General features: G+C 39.1%; 1 protein-coding gene across 3 annotated transcripts in view; it reads right to left on the bottom strand.

Moving 5' to 3' along the window:
• Positions 1 to 22,524, bottom strand: part of TBC1D5 (TBC1 domain family member 5) — a 536,851-nt gene that overhangs the window by 308,678 nt on the left and 205,649 nt on the right. For all 3 annotated transcript variants that reach the window (XM_055135278.1, XM_055135279.1, XM_055135277.1), the window contains one exon: positions 17,331 to 17,446. In XM_055135278.1, coding sequence (XP_054991253.1) covers positions 17,331 to 17,427 — 97 coding nt within the window. In that variant the 5' untranslated portion in view covers positions 17,428 to 17,446. The remainder of the gene's footprint in view (positions 1 to 17,330; positions 17,447 to 22,524) is intronic.

The following is a 22,524-nucleotide window of genomic DNA, read 5'->3' on the forward strand; positions in this document are numbered from 1 at the left end:
CCCTGGCCCCTGGCATTCACTTGCTGGGATTCCCCTCCACTTTCCTTCTTTGTCTTTCTTACACCCGGAAGACGCCAACTTTAGTTTGTTTTGGGTCTCACCCAGCGGTGCTCTGGGACTATGCCTGCTGCCTTGGTGCTGGGGTCACTCCTGGCTGTGCTCAGGGGACCCTGAGGGACTGGGGGTCAAAGTGGGCCTCCTGCATGCAAAGCATTGCTCCAGCTAGCTAAGCGCTCTCCCTCCTTACTTCAGAAGTCCCAACTCCGAGGTCATCTTTCCTAGTGTCCTCTGCAGGCTGGATGCCACTCCAACTAGCACGGGGTGCTTTATCTGGTGACATCTGGTGTGGGGCCCACCTGACTGTGGTGTTGGGGAGAGCACATGCATGCTAGGGCTTGAACGAGGGTCGGCCACACGCAAGGCCTTCACCCCTCTAGCATATTCCTGTCCAACCGGGTGACCTTTTAAAACCCCTTCACCAGGCTAAGAGAAAAGGCCTCTATGGTTTGCCAGCCCTCAAAGCTGGCATGGCACCTGCCCAATAGGGTCATTCTATAAATGTTAAATGAAACACCCAGTGGGTCGACCAATACTGGTTGTGGAGCTAAGCAACTATTGGAGTCAGATCTTCCGTTCGTACCCTGGGTAGGGAGCTGACCTTGCACTCAGCCGACCGGGGTTGAATCTTCAGCAGCCCCTGTGGTCCCCTCACCCCCAACCCTCCCAGGAGTGGTCCTGAGTGCAGAGCCACGAGTCAGCCCTAAGCACTGCGGGGTTATTTTAATAATTAACAAAAAAGTACTGGATTTATACATAATAGTTCAAAGTCACAAAAAGCATTATCTATACCACCAGAAACATTAGACCTCCATGTGGAGGGAGGGAATAACAATAATACCATAGCTGGCTCTCTAGAATATACAAAATAATCCAATTTCAACCAAGCTATTAGGAGGTAGGCATCAAGCAAGAAAGTAGAGCTCGTTTGCGAGAAAGAAATGAACCAAAGGTGTCTCGAGCAGCCCAACACTGGAATTACCAGAAATCTTATTAACTGTCTTAATTATGTCCCAAAAGCTAAACAGAATCCTCAGACAATAAATTAAAGGCAAACAGGAGAACAGTGTCTCAATAATCAAACGTTGCTAATATAAAGATACTGGAAAAAGATGGATATGCATTCAAAGAAAACATATAGATGGTCAGAAGCATATTAAAAAGTGTTCACTATGAAAATGCAAAGCAAAGCAACAATGAGATACCACCTCAACCCAGTGAGAATAACTTACATCCAAGAAACGAACACAACTAATGTTATTATGTGGCCAGGAAAGAACCACCATGGGAATGTCATGTTCAGCCTCCATGGCATGCAGAATAGAGATTTCTCATACAATAAGAATAGAACTCCCACATGACCTGTAGGATAACATAGCCTCAGTAGTTTAGGTTTATTGGGTTACTCCCGTTACAGTGCTCCTATTCCTCTTTGTTTATTTGTAGCTTCTTTCTTAGTGTTCTGTTGACTTGTAAATAATGTTTTTCTCTTCTCCTTGAGTCCTTTGCATAGTTTATTCAGAGCAAGTCCTTTTTGTATGGACACAGGAAGACTTAACAAATGTTATGCTTTTGTAACCTGGGAGTCATTTGACTCTACATGATATTTTCCTCCAGGGCATCTGTTCTCTTGACCTAAGCCTCAGCTGCCCTTACTTCCTAGCACCCCCAAAGCACGGTCCCGACGTGGGGACGTGGGACAAAAAGGACCCAGGGTAAGAGGTGAGTTGTGTGCTACCCTGGCATCGAAATGGGCCTGGCCAAAGTGCCTAAAGCTTAACTATAAATTAAGAGCTTGATCATGGACAAATGCTGTCATGATCCAAACAGTGATACTAGATTCGGACCCTGCTAGGGTGAGGAATGATTAATCTGGCCTGAGTGCTGTAGTCTGAGCCTGTGGCAAGATGTTGCCAGGAGAGCTGCCTTGCAAGCCTCAATATATCCCTTGCTATGTCCATACAAAAATAACTAGTATTAAGATGTTAATAAGTTCCTGGACTAAGGAAAAGAAAAAAACCTTAAGAGTGAGGAAGGGCTTTGGAATGCCCTGCCCTCAGGAAGGGCTTTCTTATGTTGATGTTGCGATCTGGCTGGTTGTAGCCTAGAGGGCAAGGTGGGAGAGACAAGAAGGAGAGGAGAGAGAGAGGCCAGAGAGAGGCAGCAGAAGCAGAGTAGATCCAGAGAGAGGCCGGAGCTGGGAGTGCGGGAGATGAGAAAGTTTGAAGATTGAATAAACGGTAACTAATCAGCAACCAGCTTGGTCCTCGTTCTTCCTTCGCCTGTCCTTGACCACCAGCCGTCCCGATCCAGTCCACATACTGCGGTTCCAGAGCACCGAACGTGGGTGGTGAGACAGAGCCGCCCGGAGAGCCCGCGAATGTACTCGCCCCCTTGGCGCTTTTTAGTTTTTTACAGTGACCCAGGAAGTCTGCTTCTCTGCTATGCTGTTCATTTATTTGCAGGCTGTTTTCTAGTGGTGTCCCACATCTCATCTTGGAACTCCTTGATTTTTATCTCAGCTGCTGTTAATACGCTGTTCAGAGCTTCCACTGAGTGTTTTAGAATCACCTCCCATGCTCTTCATTTCTGCTTGTAGTTTTCTCCTTTTAGCACTCATTCTTCTGCACTACCAGCTTTGCTGCCTGCCTGCGCGATTGTTTCTTTGATCTCATTCAACATCCTTACAGTGGTGCCACTTTAGTTGTTAGAGTGAGGATTCACTGAGCTGATGGGTGCTGGTTAAGCCCGCTGTGTTCTTGTTTTCACTCACTGAGCTTGGTGGGCTTCCACCCTTCTTCCGCATTGGGTTTACAGTGCTTCACCCCTTCCGGTTCTAGAGAGAACACAGTTACCAGCTGGGCAATCGACTGACCCGGGATTGAATGGTATGCAGCTGCAGTGCTCATGAAGGGCCACACTTCACCTGCAGTGCTTATACTCAGTTCACTGAGGTATTGAAGTAACTCTGCTATCATATTGGGGATTAGCAGGGTTATATTTGGCATGTGGAGTGGTACTAGGAATCAAACTCAAAACCTCAGCCTTGTAAGGCTCAACTCTACCATGAAGTTATTCCCAGGCCCCCATTTGATATATTTAAAAAATTTTAATCCATTTTTCATGGAATATATTTACATAGATCTTCTAGGATGTACCCTGTCTTTTCCTTCTCTTGACTATTTTCTGAACAAAATCCAATTTCTTCTTTTATGGAACATGCTTTTGTTTGGTGCCTACGGAAATTATCACCAAACCCAAGGTTTCAAAGATTTCCTCTATTGAAATCTTCTAGGAAATTTATATATTTTCATTTTACATTTTATTATTCTTTTTGAGGTACATTTTGTAAAAGATAAAATTTAGGTTAGATTTTCCCTCCCTCGCAAGCAGGTGTTCTGCATTCCAGCACCATTTGTTGAAAATACCAGTTTTCCAATCAAAGGATCTGTGCTCTTTCAGTAAGATTCACTTGACTGTATTGGGTCCATTTCTGGTTTCCCGGGACTGAAGTCTGGTAAAGTCAGTCTTCTAAGTTTGTTCTGCTTTTAATACTGTGCTAGCTATCCTAGCTGGGTCCTGGATTTTAATAGTGAAACCTAATCTCTTTGCACTGGAAAGTGATAAAAGTAAATGCATAAAACCGGGATGTGAGGTATTGTCGAGTCACTAAATCCAAGAAAACAGGCTGCTTTAAAAACATGGAAAGGTGCTTCTGATAAACTCTAACATGCAATGACCCAGTTCTCAGACCTGATAGAGATGAAACACTTTACAGTTTCATAGTGTTATTTCCAAGAGTTGTAGGCTCAGGTCACAAGACAGAAGAGTGAACACTGAAAATCACAGACAAGTCTTTTAAAAAACAATTAAGTTCTTATATTTGATATTTTGTTGAAAGAATATATTTTCTTTAAATCTTATTACGTTTTACTTAATTTTAAAATTTTATTTTCATAAAGTTGTTCGCAATAATTGATGAAATTCAACACTTCAACACCAATGCCACCACCACTGCACCTTCCCACCACCATTATTTCGAATTTTCCCACCACTACTCAGGCCTGTCCCACAGGCAGATGTTAGATAACTTATTTCGTATTGCTTGTTATGAATAGAATGAGATGTCTGCGAGGATCTAAAGATCTATCTCACAGTGATTCAACAAAAAAGTAAAAAAATAATAATAAACAGAAGTATGAGATGTTACATGGCCTCAAAAGCAATTGTGTGCTCCTAGAATTCTAAAATTTCAAATAACTGGGGTCCAGAGACATCTCTGCAGCGAGATGCTCGATGCCAAGATTCATTCATGAATCTCTGGATCATGGCCATAGATGCACTTAAATAACACCGGTGGGCAGTTTGTGGGCGTGACAACCAGGATGCTGGAAGGCGGGGAGATGGGAAGGGATGGCCGATTTCCGGCCCCTTAAGACCTGGAGATTTCAGTCGCTGCTCCTGCATACCTGGGCTTTTCAGTGGATTTATTCTCTTGTGTGGGGGGATCAGGACGAGCCTGTGAAGATGGCCCTGAGGATGGCGGCCACTGGGTTCTGGAGGTTTGCAGCAGAGGGGGTTCATGTGGAGCAGGCAGAGGGCAACTGGAGCAGGAAGAGGGACAACGCCTGCTCCGTCTGAGTCGCCCGGTGAAGTCAGCCCGGCGCAAGGACATCTCGTGATTACATTTTAAAGATCAAGCATTTAAAGATTCATACTCCAGTTGCTGTTTTAGGGCTTGGTAACACAGACTAATGATAGAGAAGTTCTAAATATAATTGAGAGATCAGGTATACTGAGAATTGAATGAGAGTCAAATGGGAACTGTTTGTTGTAGCATTATTACCAAGCAGCTTGTTCTTCTAGAAAAATTACCGGATTTCTAAAACACAGCTCTGAACAACTTGGTAGACTCAGTTCAGAATTTTGATTGTGCAATGAAAGGCAAAGGAAGACTGTTATATAAACATTCATAAGAGTTGAAAAAGTAAATACACTCCTGTAACACATTCCTAGTAACGAATGCTATAGTTCATTTTTCAAAGTCTGCAAATTCTCTAAGCTTCTTGAACTTTATGTTTAAATATTTATTACATAATTACTCTCATGTCTGCTTCCTTTTTTCACTTGAATTTTACAAATTTTTATCATTAACCAAAGAGGGGGGAAAGGAAAGAAGATGAAAGCAATAGAAACTTAAATCAATCAAATTAAGCAAAAAGATTGTCAAACTAATTTTTAAAATTAGAGTATTGAATTATCTGGATTGCATTTATCTCCCCTTCCACATAAAATCACCACTTGATTACTTGATAGTAAATCTTGCTCTCATGTTTACAGAGAAAGCAGATCTTATTAATTATAACTTGCTTGACAATTCATCTCCTTCCTCTTACTGTGCATATGTAGAAATAGAAAATATAAACATTTATTCCTCCCCGAATCGTCTTATCTCAGCATAGACTAAGGAGGGCAGAAAGGCATTTCCATTGGCTACTAAAGTGAATCCTAAGGTAAGAAGTGCCTGTTAAAAATCTGAAACAGGGCCAGAGAGATAGTACAGAGGTCAAAGTGATTGCCTTACATGTAGCCAACCCGGTTCAATCCCTGGTCCCCATTTGGTCTCCCAAGAACTGTCAAGAGTAATTCCTGAGTATGACTGGGTTTGGCCCACCCATAATAATGATAATAATAACAACTTAACAACAATAGCAACACAGAACAAAAGCTACTTTGAGTATCAGGACTTTTCTTTCTACAGATGTTTCTTGTTTTGACGTTGAGGCCACTTGCAGCAGTGCTCAGGGCTTACTCCTGCGATCACTCTCAGAGGAGCTCACTGGACCTATGGGCTGCCAGGAATCACACTCGGGCCAGAGCATACAAAGCAAGCACCCTATATCCAGTCCCTCTCCCCTATCTTTTAAATATTTTCTACACCATTCATTCTGCTCTTAGGGTGATTAACTATTATCTATTATATCATTGAAAAAAATTAAAATAATATTAGTTCAGTATTAAGTAAAAATAAATAGAATACTAAAATTTTCTGGGATCTATTTCCTCTTGACTAACACTGAGCAGTCCCAATACTACTTACAATGATAAATAGGACATGTATCAGTAAATATGAAGACACGTACTGGTTCTATTTACATTCTAGAAATTTGACTTTTTATCATTGTACTTCCTACTTCATCACTTTATGTCTAAAAGGGCTTCTACAAAATCATTTGGTCCATTAAAAGTTTCTTTCTGTTATATGAAGTAAGTAGAATGCATTATTACATCTTCTATGTGAAGTATGCTATTAAATAATAGCTTGTACACTAATTAAAGCAAATTTAATTGTGAGAACACATTGACATTGTTAAAGTAAATTACTCAATTTGTTAATAGTTTCATTTCGAGTGACCTTAATTGTATTAATTGTGATACTAGCAAATTAAATTGAAGAGCATTAAATACATTGTTCTAATATGTCCTAGAGGAGCAAATTTTACATTACATCAGCAAAAGGAAAGTAATGATTCTATGGCACCCTCTCCAAGACACTGTCTTTCTCTTTCTTTGTGTTTTCCACTCTCTTTATACTCTCTCTCTCTCTCTCTCTGTCACATGCACACTCTCACAGGGTCAAAGAGACGAAAAACAACAGTCTTACTAGACAGCATTTACTATCAATTATTTTAATATTGGTAGATTGGCAGCATGTAAAAGTAGCACACCAGAGAGAAGTACTGGACCGTAGAGAAATGGCTAATTTTAGGGCATTTAAAAAAAAAAAAAGACAGATTAAGCAGCAATTACTTTGCCATTTTGTGGTCAACATTTTGAGAACAAGGAAACAAACAGTAATAAAAGGACTGTGCCATTAAATTTTTAAAATAATACAACCCCGCATAAACCAGGCATATATGCTACCTGCCTAGCATCAAAAAAAAAAAAAAAATGAACACATGTGTAAAATATTTAAGGCCCTGATTCTTGAAAAGCACCTAAAAGTAATAATACAGTTAACAATACAGATAATAATAGTTATAATAAAATGGACACTCCTAAGTCTGGCTTACAAAACTTCCATAATCTGGCCTGAACGAGGTCTAATTTATATTATGACTTTGTCACCCACAGGGCCCTAAGTCACAGTGATCCCTCTTCAGTGCCTTGCAAAACGACAAGCCCATAGCTATCCTAGCAACATCCTTTGCACGAATTCTTTCCATTTTCTGACTGGCATTCTTTTCACCTCCACCCTGTCTTCACACCGTCTCTGCATGCCTGGCTCTCTCTTGCTGGTCACTCACCTCTAGCACATTCTCAGACATCATTCTGAAAACGGACAATACCCCGTCAGTTGCCTACTGTAACATTAGCCCAACTGAATTCTTTTTTTTTTTTTTTTTGCTTTTTGGGTCACACCCGGCGATGCACAGGGGTCACTCCTGGCTTTGCACTCAGGACTTACCCCTGGAGGTGCTCAGGGGACCATATGGGATGCTGGGAATCGAACCCGGGTTGGCTACGTGCAAGGCAAATGCCCTACCCACTGTGCTATTGCTCCAGCCCCCCAACTGAATTCTTTACCAAGCTTTTATCAAGCACATTTTTGAAAATTTATGTACCATTCATTTTTCTTTCCTGCCTCAGACTAAAATTTTAAGAGAAGTGGTCTTACTTGTTCTACTCCCAGTAAATAGATGATTAATCAGTATTTTTTAATAAATGGGTGAACATTTATTCAGTCCGTGGACTGAAGTCCTTACACTGTATGATGAAACACATACTTCTAAGACATATTGTCTTACTGAGTCTCACTGAAATTTCTTATTTCATGCCAACATGTCTAACTGTAAACCTATAAGTTCAGTAAAACAAGATTAGTCACAAGTCCAATTGATAGCAGTGTTCTTAGCTTATTCAAAATCAATCCTATTCTTTTAAAATTGTCACTAAACATAAATGTTGGAAAAACAATTATTATTCTTTCTACATTTAGAGAAAGTGAGAGAAAAATTACTATTTAAATGCACATATTTTATACAAAAAAAACAAATAATTTGGCCCATGACTTGAGTGATAAACATAAATTTACTCTACATTTAGAAGAAGAAAGGATAGAAAAGTGGGAGAATTAGTGTTTAAATACACATATTCCCATAAACATTTGGCTCACATGACTTGTAAATTCTCATTATCTGCTGCTGAATCAAGTTCAGTGGGCTAGTGAAGCATTTCCCAACTAAAACTAAATATATTTGTAAGTTTAGGAAGAGAAAACAATTACTATAAACTATAGAAATACAATAACTACCAAATGGTAAAATATCATTTTAAGAGAGTCAACTAAGTTATATTTTTAATACCAGATACGTAATAAAAGAAAATGACCATTTTGAAGTAAATAACTTGAGCTATTACAAATTTTTATGTTTTACTATTTTCTTAATTTCTTCCATTTGAGAATATTCAGATTTTCTCAAAACATGAAAATAAAACAGCTTGAAACTACAATTTCTTCGCTTCTGGCTTTCCCACACTCCTCATGGAGGGTTACTTCTCAGGGAATTCAAAAAGCAGAACAGTCCAGCTCCAGAATTAAGTATTAGCACGAAAAACCGTTTCATATTTAAAATATCTCACTGATGTTTAGCACAGCAGATAGGGCATCTGCGTTGCACGTGGCCGAACCATATTCGATTCCTACGTCCCTCTCGGAGAGCCCAGCAAGCTACTGAGAGTATCCTGCCCGCAAGGCAGAGCCTGGCAAGCTACCCTTAGCGTATTCGATGTGCCAAAAACAGTTAACAACAAGTCTCACAATAGAGACATTACTGGTGCCCGCTTGACCAAATCGATGAACAACGGATGACAGTGCTAATGACTAAAGGATGTAAATCAGCAAGTATCCTCATACCAGCAAAAGTGCAGTGCTGGCAACAATTTCCATTAAAAACTAAAACATAAAAAACTCAAGCTCAGATTAATGACTTATGGATAGGGCAAAATGTATTCTCAAATCTTTGAGTAATAACACTGTTTAATATCAGGGAAATATATCCAGGTTCAGAAGTACTACCCCACAGTGCAAGGTCCGTACCCCGCCAGAACCCACTCTCACTGTGTCTTGTGGCCCCCAGCACTGACAGGCAAAGCACCTAATTAATCATCAGCCTGCACAGCTGGGCAAAGTAGAATGGACCCCGCCCCCCACACACCTCCTGCCCCAAATAAGAACAGAACAATGTTAGAGAACAACAAAAAACCACTCTACATTTACAAACTTGAAGACAGTAAATCATAATAAAAATACCACACCAAAACAGATGTCTCTTTTTACCACACATTAATATATAATTTCTAAACTGCTAAAATATGCTCAAGTAGATATCAACATCTACAAATGTTGCACAGATTAAAATTCTGTGTGGTAAACTAACTTTTTTTTTTAATCTCACCATTTACAAAAGATTTAAATAGGTAATTATAATTTTTTTTAAAAAAATCCCAGAAGTTAAATGTTTTTAATGTGTCTATAAGAAAATGTATATATATCAAAGTTTAATGATGAGAAAACATTATTTTTTTTAAGCCCTATTACATTAAAAAAAAATCTACCAGAATATGCCTGATATCTTGGTAAGAACGAAAGTTGACTGGACCAGAGATACACAGAAGAGATAACTCGGGTTATCTCCTGGGAACTCTCGGTCAGCTGATCTGTGGCTCAATTCGAGGGTCCAAGAACGTGGAGGAGCTGGAGCTGAGAAGTGCTGAGGAGTCCCTGAGTCACCCGGGGGAGCCTCCAGGGCGACACCGGTGCCTCTGGGTACCATGTCCGTGAGGTACTGAGGACCAAGTCAGGACTGGTCATACGCAAGGCATGCACCTTGGCCTCCTTGACTATCTAGTCAGCCTCTATCCTGCTGTTCCGCATCAACACTGAGGGGACTTTAAAGAACAGACCCGAGCTTAAAAGGTCTTTAATACCTCCCACCAGAGAATGAGCAGAAGACATAAAGAGGTTTGGCATCATTTTTCAAAGTAAGGTTTAATTTTTCCCCCCACCATTACCCTCTTCCTGGATAGTCTATTTCCCACCCTCCCCTACCCCCAATTGATTGGGTAAGATCAAGGCAAGAATGTCTGTAATCTTTAGAAGCAGTTTAGGTAGAAATAGTTTTATAAATTGGCTAATACTATGAGTGGAATTAGCAGAAACAACAGGAAGATGAAGAATTACACCTGTAAAGGACTAATCATTTATTTTAATACCAAGCCATGGGGGAGAAATCTGTTCTAATATGTAAATGAATAAAGAAGGAGCTATAATGTGTAAGAAACCAGCAATAACTCTGAGAAGCCATGACAGCTGAGAGTTGTTTGGCTACTTCAGTACTTAAACATTCCAAATTCTGGCTAATTCTTTCATAAGAAATAGACCTATTATTAAATTGACCTTAGGTCAAATGCACTGAAGTGGAGTTTTGTTTTTCTAAAGTTTTAAGACAATGTTATGGCTCTAAATCACCTCTAGCTATGCCTAGACCCAACCAACCAAAAACCATCAATCATATCAACTCTTGGGTATTTTTTTTTTGTTTTGTGATTCAAGGATGCCGTAAAAACTAGGTAAATATGGTGCAAAAAATATCTAAAGGGATATTTTGTTGTAGACCAACCGTGCCAGAGGTGGTGGCTGGTGACAGCTTTTGTTAAGAGATTCTTCTTAACAGAAGGGGTCTCCTTCGCTCCTTGGAAACTAGGCTAGAAATACTATCCAGGTACAGCCACCAGGTGGCTCAGACACACACCCCGCCTCTAAAGAAACTCTAGAAGGAGTCCTCTTCCAGCAAATAAAGGGATTTCCACACTAAGAAAACCTTGGAATCAAATTTAAGCTTGGATGTGATTAGTCAGGAAAAGATAACAATGGAAAAAGCTCAGAACTTAAGCCAAATGGCATATTTCCTCCCCTCCATGCAGAGCTGGGTCTAAGGAACCACGCAAGTTGTGCTCAGGCAGGGTGGAGGGGAGAGGTGCAGGGCAGGGAGCACACCCAGGGTCAGGGCTTCACCAGGCAAAGCAAGGGGGGAGGGGTGAGCACCAGTCATCGGAGATTCGACCCAGGCCCTTTTAACAATGGTGAACTTCACCGTTACTCTTACGATATCTAATGCGCTCTTGTATTAATTCGTATAAAAGTTCTGACATGGAACATTATTTTTAAAAAGTGAATTTTAAGATATTCTAAAGTAGAAAAGGCCAGAGGGCAATATTGGATAGCAAAGGTACATTGATATTCAAGGTTCTAAAAAAAAAAAAAGAAGAAGAAGAAGAAATATTCACGAACTGCAATAACCCAGGACAGTAAGAAAAATTTAATGCCTAACAACAGAGAACAAGAAACAAAAAGGTAGAAAAAGGAAAGATACATGAAGCAAACTTGGGAAAAATAAGAAGCTCACTCATTTGTTGATTATTTTAAAAAGTATCTGTATTCTAGAGGTCCTACTCTTATAAAGTTTGCAGTTTAGCCAGGAGACAATAATCACTGTATCACTGCCATCCTGTTGTTCCATAATAGAAAGAATTAGCAGCAGATTACCGATAGGTTGTATACTAAGAAAGCAAGAATAAAGTCAGAACAACGCTATGTGGGAAGCACCAGAATTAGTCCACCTGAACGAGGTCATGCAGGTAAGAAAGCCGTGAATGCCATGGCCAGGTTGGAGTTTTACTATTATTACTACAATGGAAAATCACCAAAGAGCTGTAGGTCAGGGAAGGAAGGTTTTCCTCTTTTATTTCTCTACATTAACTGGCTCCAGTTAATTAAACCAACTGTAGGGTTGAAAGTGAGTAATACCCTACACAAAAATTAATTCAAAATAGATTAAAGACTAGGATATAAGGTCAGGAGCCATAAAATACAGAAAGGAAAAAAAAAGAGGCAAAACACTGGGTAACACTGGCTTCAACTGAACAATCCGCCTTTAGGACCTGCAGGATTCTAAGGACAGGAAACAAGAGGAAAATAAACAGGGACCAAGAGATAGTACAGTGGATCAGGCTGCTTGCCTTGCATGTCACCATCCCTGGTCTCGGAACGGCAGCATCTCCCTGGGTGTGACTCATACTATCCACCTGCACACCCTCCCCTGAACAAAAAGACACCCTACCGAAAGGGAGAAAACATTTGTCTATACTTCCTACTAGAGCTAAAACCCAAAGAAAAGAATCCATATACTGACAACAAAAATAACCCCATCAAGATACATAGAGGGTGCCAGAGAGCTAGTACAAAGGATAAGGCGCGTGTCTGAAGTGACCTACTTTACATCCCCAGGTCCCCTGAGCCCTGCCAGGAGCGATCACTGAGCACAGAGCCAGGAGCAAGCCCTGAGCACACCTGGCAGTAGTTCAGACCTCCATTCCCCCTGCCACCCCCCCGAAAAAAAAAGATGGGCAGAGATGTATAAACACTTCCCCGAAGAAGATATAAAGATGGTCAAGAGGCACTAAAAGAATACTCATCCCTGCTTGTGATCTAAGATGCAGGCCCTGGTGTGGGGGTGGGGGCGGTAAGACGGGGAGAGGGACAGTGCGACAAAGGGGGAGGGAAATGGTCACTGGAGCAGAGGCTGGTGCTGGAAGGTGGTAAAGTGTTGCACATGAAATGCTATCAGTGCCAGTACTGTAAACCACAGTGCCTGACAGAAAAATAATACTTTTTAAAGCATCCAGAGAGGTAGGCTGGAGGGCGGAAGGTAAACTGAGGATACCTCTGGAGAGAAGGGAACACTAGGGAAGGGACTGGTGTTGGAACATTGTTGCATGCCTCATTTTCAATCATGAATAACCTTCTAAATCACGGTGCATCATTAAAAAAATTTTTTAAGTATAAAAATATAGAATTAAATCAGAATCAACAGACCAAAGGCACTGAATAGAACTAAAAAGGGCTATGATGAAGACTTAAATGAAGAAGACATATGATTCAAAAAAGTCTTAGATGAAAAAGTCTTAAATGAAAAATGAAAATGAAAAATGATAAAGATGTATTCAAATCAGAGAAACAAAAAGTTAGAGCCACTCTATCCTAGGTGTCCATCCAAAGACTATAATAACACTAATTTGAAGGGTTATAGGGATTCCTAACGCAGTTTATAAGCTTATACCTTTAAAAGCTATGGAAAGTGTTCAAGTGTTCAATGAAAAGTGAGTAGATACACAATATGTGATAGACACAGAGGAATACTACTCTAGTTATAAGAAAAAAATGAAATCTTGCCATATATGACAACATATATGAAGTAACAGTATGAAATGCTATTTAAGTCAAAAAGAATAAAATATATAGTGATCTCACCCATATATGACATACAAAGAAACAAGAGAAATTAACAACATCAAACCTCAAACTTTGGATTTGAACTAAACGGAGGTTGCCAGCACAAGAGAGGATAAAGACCATAAAGAGCAGCGGTGTTAATGAAGCAGTGAAGGGATCTCGGCACTGTCATGATATGGTGTGGCATAATTCTGAAGAAGTGTCAAGTACATCAATATTGTCTTAAGAAAAATAAAGGCAAATACATAAAATAAAGAGAAATAAGATAGCTTCCTATACTATGGTCAGAGATCTTCTTCAGAAATAATTCATGTTTTACTCAAACCTACTACATGGAAAACAATACTAAATAGCATACTAGAACACTACTGTCTTACTATATCAAATTCAGTAAATGATTTTAATTATTACCAATTTCTCAATTTAAAAAAAATATCAAGTACCTCTTAGAGAACTGTAGATGATAAAACAAAGAAACAAAGATCTGGGGGAAAAAGTTATGAGGCAAAACTGGGGTAGGCAGGATTTTTTTGAATGTGTCATTTTTTTAAGTAGGTTACTAAATATTTTATACATGTAGAAAAAAGCTTTGAAACAGATATGTTATAAAAAGACAAAGATACATTAAGTAATTATCTGAATACTGTAAAGGCTGTAAGTGAAAAGAGCATATAAAATTGAAGCTAAAAACTCTGGCAATATGTAACAAAATGCTATTCTCAAAAGAGATGAAATACAGAAAAATGTTCTTTCATCATGATCAACATTTTAATCTCTTATAAGCCTGTGAAAATAACTGGTAATTCTGAGAACATTATTTTACTAACAGATTAAGCATCCTAAATCTTGATACCATTTTCGGTTTAAAATAAAATTATTACTTTTTCATTTAATTATTATAAGTCACATATATTCAGAATGAATAATCATAAGAAGTTGAATGCTTTTTCTTTTTTATGGGCTCACCTGATTTACAGGAAGCCCTTCAAATACTAATATGCTTTGATCAAAGATCCCAAAATTTAAGATCTGTCCTATTAAATATGTGGGATGAGACTAAATAGGACACACAGAGGAAAATTTCTTATTTTCCATGCTGCTTCCTTTTTGGGGAAAAAAAAAAGAGAGTCCAAACTGCTAAAAATTAAATTCACATGAAAAATATGACCTAGCCTTTTGCACATTTATGTGTGTGTATGTGTGTGTGTGTGACTATGTCTACCTATAGATATAAACAAAGCAGGTTGTTTTATGCCCTCTTTCAACTACTGACCTGCCTCAACCTCCCATGAAAATAAACACATGAAAAACAGTTCCTGTCCTCTGTGTGATGTGGCTGTTTTCGCTGGTACATTTTCAGAGCATTCAGAATCATTTAACTCGGTAATGTCATATTTCTTTATAAATGTCAAAATTCAAATGTGAGAAATTAAAACCTCACTAGTTTACTTAGGGGGGAAAAAAACAACAACAGATGACTTTTAAAGAGGGAAACCACTAATTAAGTCCAGTGTTTGACTACTTACAAAATGAATCATCCAGTTACCACAAATTCCCCTCTGGGAAAAATATGTACAAGGTGGAAAATATATTGAGACCTCCATGAAAGCATATATATTAATATAAATAAACATACTGGAAAGGTGATGATTCTTCAAATGAATAGGACAAATCCATTTAAATGCTATACACGTTTATTTTTCCCCCCTGCAAAAAAGAAAATCTAAGGAGACGAAATAGATGCTTTATATAAAATATTTACATATACAATGCACAAAACCCACCACGGTTAGTAACCTTTAGGGCTTTGAAGAACTACATATTTACATATCTCTTTTTCTGCATGTGCATGTGCGTATGTGTGTTTTGTATATATTTTTAACAGTTGACAGCTGTTTTAGAGCATACAGAGATGCCAAGCTGAATGAGGGTCTTGATTACTTCAAGATTAGCTATCTAAAGTTTCTATTCATTTTAAGTGTTGTTAGTTGGAAGAGTCATTAGTCACTTCCTTGTCTCATAGAACATCAGCATACATTTACATTGTTAATGAACATTTGGGGTAAATGAATTAATGGCACTTTTAAACATCAATTCAGTCCTAATAACTTTGTATGTCATAGAAATGTTAGGCTAGGATATAAACGAAAAGCCTTTTCAGTAAAGGTAACTACTCATTCCTACAAACAATAAAGGATAAATTTAATTTAAAATGTTTTTAACCAGGTTTTAAAAACAAAAAATCCTCAAAACTTAATAAAATAGACCAGAGAAAAATGCACACTTAAAAAAACAAAGACTGCACTAAAATAGGCATATAAACCTGAAATGCATGAAAAAGTACTATCATTAGATTATATGCTTATAGCACAAAAACTTACTCATTTTTTAAAAAACCCACTTATAAGTGCTTGCAAACTAATTTTAACTATGAGTGCTTCTTAAAGACATTTAAAAAATCACTATAAAATACAGCACTATTTTACCACTGAAATTTTAAAGAACTGAATTAAAATGGTACACTAATGATTTCTTCATATTTTTGAAATGTTAAACATCTGTCTTTTTGGTAATTTTTAATAAAGGCAAACAAAAACAAAACAAAAAATAAAATCACAAGGAAGTTCTAGAAAAATATTATTTTCATTAAAAATAATTGTTTTTATGGGGTACAAAAATATTTAAGATTCATCAAAAAGAAACATTTTATAAAGTTAAGAGCTTGGAGACTGAAGAAATAGCCACTTTGGGTAATTAATTATATTCTTAATTCCCCAAAGCATGAGTTAATGGTAGATGTTCATATCAACTTAAAAGGATATTTAAAATAAACCAAAGAATTTCTAAGTAATATTTTAAAATACACTTTATAATCCTGATGAGTCAAACATTTAAAGTAGTTACCAAGATTCAACAATTTATCAAATATGTTATTAAATATTTGATAAATTTTTTTAAAATAGGGATAAGATTTCACATTTTTCAAAATCAGTGCTTACTTCTAAAATACCATGGTGTTAGCAAACAGAAAATAATAGGAAATCATAGAAAAACAGCTATTTCACAAATTTATTTATCGGGCAAAATCTGTAAATGAACAGAACTTGTTAAGAGGTAGACTGTTAAACCAGAATAGTCTTTTATTTTGTAACACCAACCTCAAGCTGTTGGACTTAAGATATCTGACAAATGCTGGATAATCTCACTCATATATGTGTGTGTGTATGCACACACACATCTCTCTCTCATATATATATATATACATATATATATCATACAGAGAAACAAAACAAGGGTATAGACAATATCGACTGCCAGTAATTCCTGTGCACTGGATATCCAAACTGAGACTAGCATCTTAGGGAGGGGTGAGGGTGAAGGAATGATGACAAGAACTAGGAATAACACAAGGACACTGGTGAAGGGTTCGGGCCACTTTGGTGGTGGTGAGGTGAAGTAAATGCACACACGAAACCACTCACTGTCAACACCACTAACATATAACCTCAACTCCAATCATTCCATTTAAAAGAAGACAGTGGTGGAGGGTCGTGGACGCTTGGGCGGCAATGCTGTAACTTTGAACATGAACTCAAACACTACTAACCAGCACCCCTGCTACCTAAACTGTACATGAGTGTCTGACAAAGACCAATTTGGTTTTCAATACCATTGGCTGAAGTAATTGTTCAATTTTTATAAAGAAAGACAGCAGATTAATAGTTGTCTAATGCTTTTGTTAATAAGCCTTTTGTTTTTGTGAAAATTTGTGACCCCGAGTGCAGGACTGCTATGGATACTAACAATGCTCTTCGTGTTGCCCTGCTGAGGTTCCTGAAAGACTCTCACCCCAGGCAGGCAGAGCCAAGTGGACCTCCCTGGCAAGGTATAGACTTCCGCGTATGCCTACAACACTTACCTCCAGACTTGCTTGAGTAACTTGACAATGGGTCAATGCCCACTTCCTGCTCTTCCGGCTGCAGAGGGTGTCTGGTTTCAGATAAAGAGTGATACATTGTGGCAACTGGACTGCACCTGGAAGCGAGCATACGGAGAAAATGGATAATTGTTTTTCCTTTCTTTTATGACTGACAGTAAATACCAGACTGAAGGGACTAAATAGGCCTTACCCACATGACAGGTACCAACCCTCCCACAGGCCCCAGGGACTGTTACTACACAGGTAACACAGGCAACAATGTAAGAGAGCAGGGAACAAATATCCATTGGCAAAATTTCACCCCAAAGTGGTAAGGTAACCTTTACATTAATATTCAATTGCATTTGTTTCTAACAAGCTTTTCCACTAAAAGACAAGTTAAATAATTTCCATATTTACAACATCCTTCTGTTTTACTGTCAAAACCTTTCAAAATACAGCAAATGTTCTTCACAACAGTTATACACTTAGGATATAACAAGATATATGTGAAACTGCATACACTTAAGATACGTAAGAGCATATGTCTTTGATAAGGACACTTAAAATGTACATATTTGGGGGCCACAGAGAAAGCTCAATGGGCAGAACATGTGCTTAGGATGCTGAGTCCCTGGCTCAGTATCCAGCATACACACCACCACCTGGAGCAACACCCGGGCAGCAAGACAGAGGAGCCCCTGAACACTACAGCTGTGGCCCCAAACCAAAACAACAGAAAAAACTTTAATGTGATTTATCATATTAAATACACTTATATGGACTGGAGTGGAAGCACAGTGGGCAGGGCATTTGCCTTGCACGTGGCCGACCTGGGTTCGATTCCTCTGTCCCTCTCAGAGAGCCCAGCAAGCTACCAGGAGTATCCTGACCGCACGGCAGAGCCTGGCAAGCTACCTGTGGCGTATTCGATATGCTAAAAACAGTGACAAGTTTCACAATGGAGACATTACTGGTGCCTGCTCGGGCAAATGATGAACAAAGGGACGACATGTGCTACACATGCAACATATTTGTCTTCCCATAAGAATACGGCGATTTCATCCATTCTAATAAACCCTAGTTTTATTATACAGCGATAATGAATCTATGCAGTCACTTATAAGTAAATAATTAGGAATCTTTTGATTATTAAATATTACAAATAGAGTCATTATCGTTTACAGCAATGATTATTACCATCAAAAACCTTTATAACTGCTAGAACAAAAGATGCATCAAAAAATAAGAGATTTGGTAAGTTTTGGTACATTATTCTTCACAAAGATCTGTACATAATAAACAACCAATTTCGGATCACACATTCTTCTCCCCCAGAAGGGAGCGAAACATGATGCTCGCATAGCTAGACCCCCAGAGCCAGACTGTTTCAGTTGGGGAGCCCCAAAGAGGGGAGGGTGAGAGCCCTCCCCACCCCAAGGGACCCAGACCTGGCAGCCGAAAACCTCCAGAACCCAACCACTGCCATGCTCAAGGCTGCTCCCCACACGCTCGGGCAGAGCCTCATGCACAAGTGAACCTATTCCTGGACACACCATAAGACACACCCTACCCATTCTCTGAGAGTACCACACCACATAGTAGGCAACCAATCTTAGAGGGAAATATATATATACACACATATATACATACATATATGTACATACACATGTGTGTATATATACACATATATACATACATATATGTATATACACTATAAATATATTTATGTATACACACATATACATACATATGTGTATATACTGTAAATAAATGTACACATATATACATACATACACACGTGTATATATACTGTAAATATATATATTTACAGATACATATATCACAAGGCTCAACCCTTAACAATATGTTAGTGATACTTTATAAAAGGTCTTAATGGATCCTGACAAAATAGAACAATCTTCACATTCTTTCCTCTATGGATACTTTTTTGTAGCATTTTTAGCAGTTTTTCATAACAAACAATACAAAATATATTATTTTGGTTCTGCTTTAGGACAGGGACTGGAGTTTGGGATGCAAACATTGTAAATATGGTGATGGGAAAGTGTCATGGTGGTGGGATTGGTGTTGGAATATTAAATGTAATCAAACATTGTGAACTATCTTGTAAAATACAAAAAAATTAAATTAATAAACAACCACTTTCTTTTGGAACTGCACTAATGATGAGAATAGGTAAATTTGGGGAGCAGGGATACAATACTGTGAAATCAAATTGCCTTCCCCTGGTAACAGGTGAGATTACCGAGTGAGACTATTAGTTAGAAGACTTCATACATTTTCTCTAAGATTGGTTTACTGTTTTGTGGGTATAGTTTATTATTATAATGTCTTTGTGATTTGTAAGCATGTTTTAAATATTAAAGATATTAAACTTTTGTCACAAGATACATGTTTTTCTCAGAATGCATCTGTCTTCAATTTATATGGTGCTTTGTGACATAAATAACTTTTTCACCTTTACATACCCAAATATATCTATATCTCCTCTATGTTTTCTGCCTCTGATATTATGCTTACAATAGCAAGACTGCATAAAGAACCACTATATTTTCTTTAACCACCTGGACGATCTTCCTCAATTCTCCTGTCTAGAAATAATTTCAGTTTAATGTGTTAATGCTGATGCAATTTCTGTCAATGAAGCCATAATAAAGTGTGAGCCACTGGTGGTACACACTGGTGTCAAGTGTTACACAAAGAAGTTGTGTTTTGTTTTCTAACTGAATTATTTTGAAACTTCCAGAAACTTACTTTTTTGTTTATTCTTGGGTTATTATTTTGAGGCAATGCAGAAGACTGAGGCTGAACCTATACTATGCAAAGGCTGCCTGCAGTTCTTCCATCCGTCTCTAGGGCTTATACTTAGATTTGGGGAGGAAAGGGGCTTGGCCCACGCCCAGCAGTGTTTGGGGCTACTCCCAGGGGCTCAGGGGTCCTGCCTGGCCCTGTGCTCAGGAATCCCTCCTCACTCTGCACTCAGGGGACCAGGCTGCGCTGAGGATCAAACTGGGGCCAGCCATGTGCAAAGCAAGCACCCTTAAACCCTGTGCCGTATCTCCGGCCCCTACACACTGTCTTATGTCTGTAAAGTAGAGATGACTTTCCCAGATCAGAATCTCTAAACACTAAACTGAGGTCACTCACTTGCAGCCACCAGTGTCACTAGCATCACCTTTGAAATTCCAAGTGCTGGGAGAGGACTTCAATGATAGGGTGAAGAAGTGAAAAGTAAAAATTTTGAAACCAAGTACAAGCAAATGAGACTCCCATGGTATAGAATTTGGCCTCCACTTACAGAGGAAAAGATTTCAGAGAATCATACACATACAAATTTTTAATCAACCTTTTTGCACATAAAATGCTCCTTGTTCCTGTTCATTTTCTAAACCTCTCACTTTGAAATAAACTTTGTATTTTCTGGTTAGCATCAGAACTATCCCAATCTCACTCATCCACATTCACAGTAAGAGATTAACTCCTATCCCAACTGGGTTGTAGAAAAACAAATAATTAAAATAAAATAAAATAAACTGGCAATGTGTAGGCAATAGCAGTGTTAAGAAAGCAGAGAACTTTTTTATTATATGCTAGCAATTCTAAGAAAGCAGAGAACTTCTTTTTTATTATATGTTAGCAATTCTAAAGCTAATTCAAAAATCCTAAACCTATATATCTGAAGTATTATCAATGAGTGCTTCAGGTGTGTACATACACATACATACAGAGCACATACTTGATATGCTGAGAAGAAACTCTGAGGAATGCAAACTATATTTGATAATAGCAAATGGTGATAGCAAATGTTTGATTATGATATGAAATAAAATCTGATCAATTACTCTTATCAAATGAGTAAATATGTTAATAAAACTAAGTCTTAAACTATGGAAAGGAAATGCCAAAATTCAAATGCCTAGTGGGGTTAGGAAAAAATGTATTAATAATACTAGTGAACAGGGCCAGAGAGAGTTAAGTGGGTGGGGCATGTGCCTTGTAGGCTGCTGATCCAAGATGGAAGCCCGCACCCCATACAATCTCCTGAGCCTGGCAGGAGTGATTCCTGAGTGCAAGCCAGGAATAAGCTCTGCATTCAGGGATCACTCCACTGGGTGTATCACTGTAGCATTGCCGTCCCGTTGTTCATTGATTTGCTCGAGTGGGCACCAGTAACGTCTCCATTGTGAGACTTGTTACTGTTTTTGCATTATCAGATACGCCATGGGTAGCTTCCCAGGCTCTGCCGTGTGGGCGGGATACTTTCGGTAGCTTTCTGGACTCTCTGAGAGAGATGGAGGAATCGAACCCAGGTTGGCCACGTGCAAGGCAAATGTCTAACCCGCTGTGTAATGGCTCCAGTCCAGCCCCCCCCAAAACAAAAGTAAATAAATACAGTAATAATTATAGTTAACAATGATCCTCGAAGTGTATATGCCCCACTACACTACAACCCCTGTGCATACTCAGAATTTCATCATTTTAGCATCTTTAAAACTGTTTTCATCATCATTTTCATTTTACCAATGAGAAAAACTGAGAACAGAGACTAATTCATCTATAGTCACACAACTATAAAAACTATATTGAAGCCAGAATTTGAAGCCTTCCTGCCTGGTTCCAGAACTCATATTCTATACTCTTACACCACTGAATTTGGCTTTCAATGTGGGACAATCAGTATTAAAAAATATAGGTATAGCTTTTGGACCCGGCTGTGGAAGGAGCATGATGGAGGGGCCCGAGGGAGCGCCCTCGGACCCCAAGCAGCCCACTGAACTAATTCCGGCATGGGACCAGAGACCCCACGGCGTGCTGAAGCTGTGGGACCCGGGCATCCCCCTATTCTTTTAACCTGTCTCTCTCTCAACTCCTCCCTCCTGAGCACAGCGCAGGGGCCGCGGTTTTCCTGAGCGCAAAACGGAGTCGCCGATTCAGCCAAAACAGGACGTGAGCGCGCTTGCGGGAGTCCCCAGGGGGCGGGGGCGGCGACCCCCGCCCACCGCAGTTAGATACTTAAACCCACCTCCCCCACGTGTGCTTCCTTTTGGACCCGGCTGTGGAAGGAGCATGATGGAGGGGCCCGAGGGAGCGCCCTCGGACCCCAAGCAGCCCACTGAACTAATTCCGGCATGGGACCAGAGACCCCACGGCGTGCTGAAGCTGTGGGACC

This window comes from Sorex araneus, chromosome 4 (genome assembly GCF_027595985.1).
Source record: "Sorex araneus isolate mSorAra2 chromosome 4, mSorAra2.pri, whole genome shotgun sequence".
Taxonomy (NCBI): Eukaryota; Metazoa; Chordata; class Mammalia; order Eulipotyphla; family Soricidae; genus Sorex; species Sorex araneus.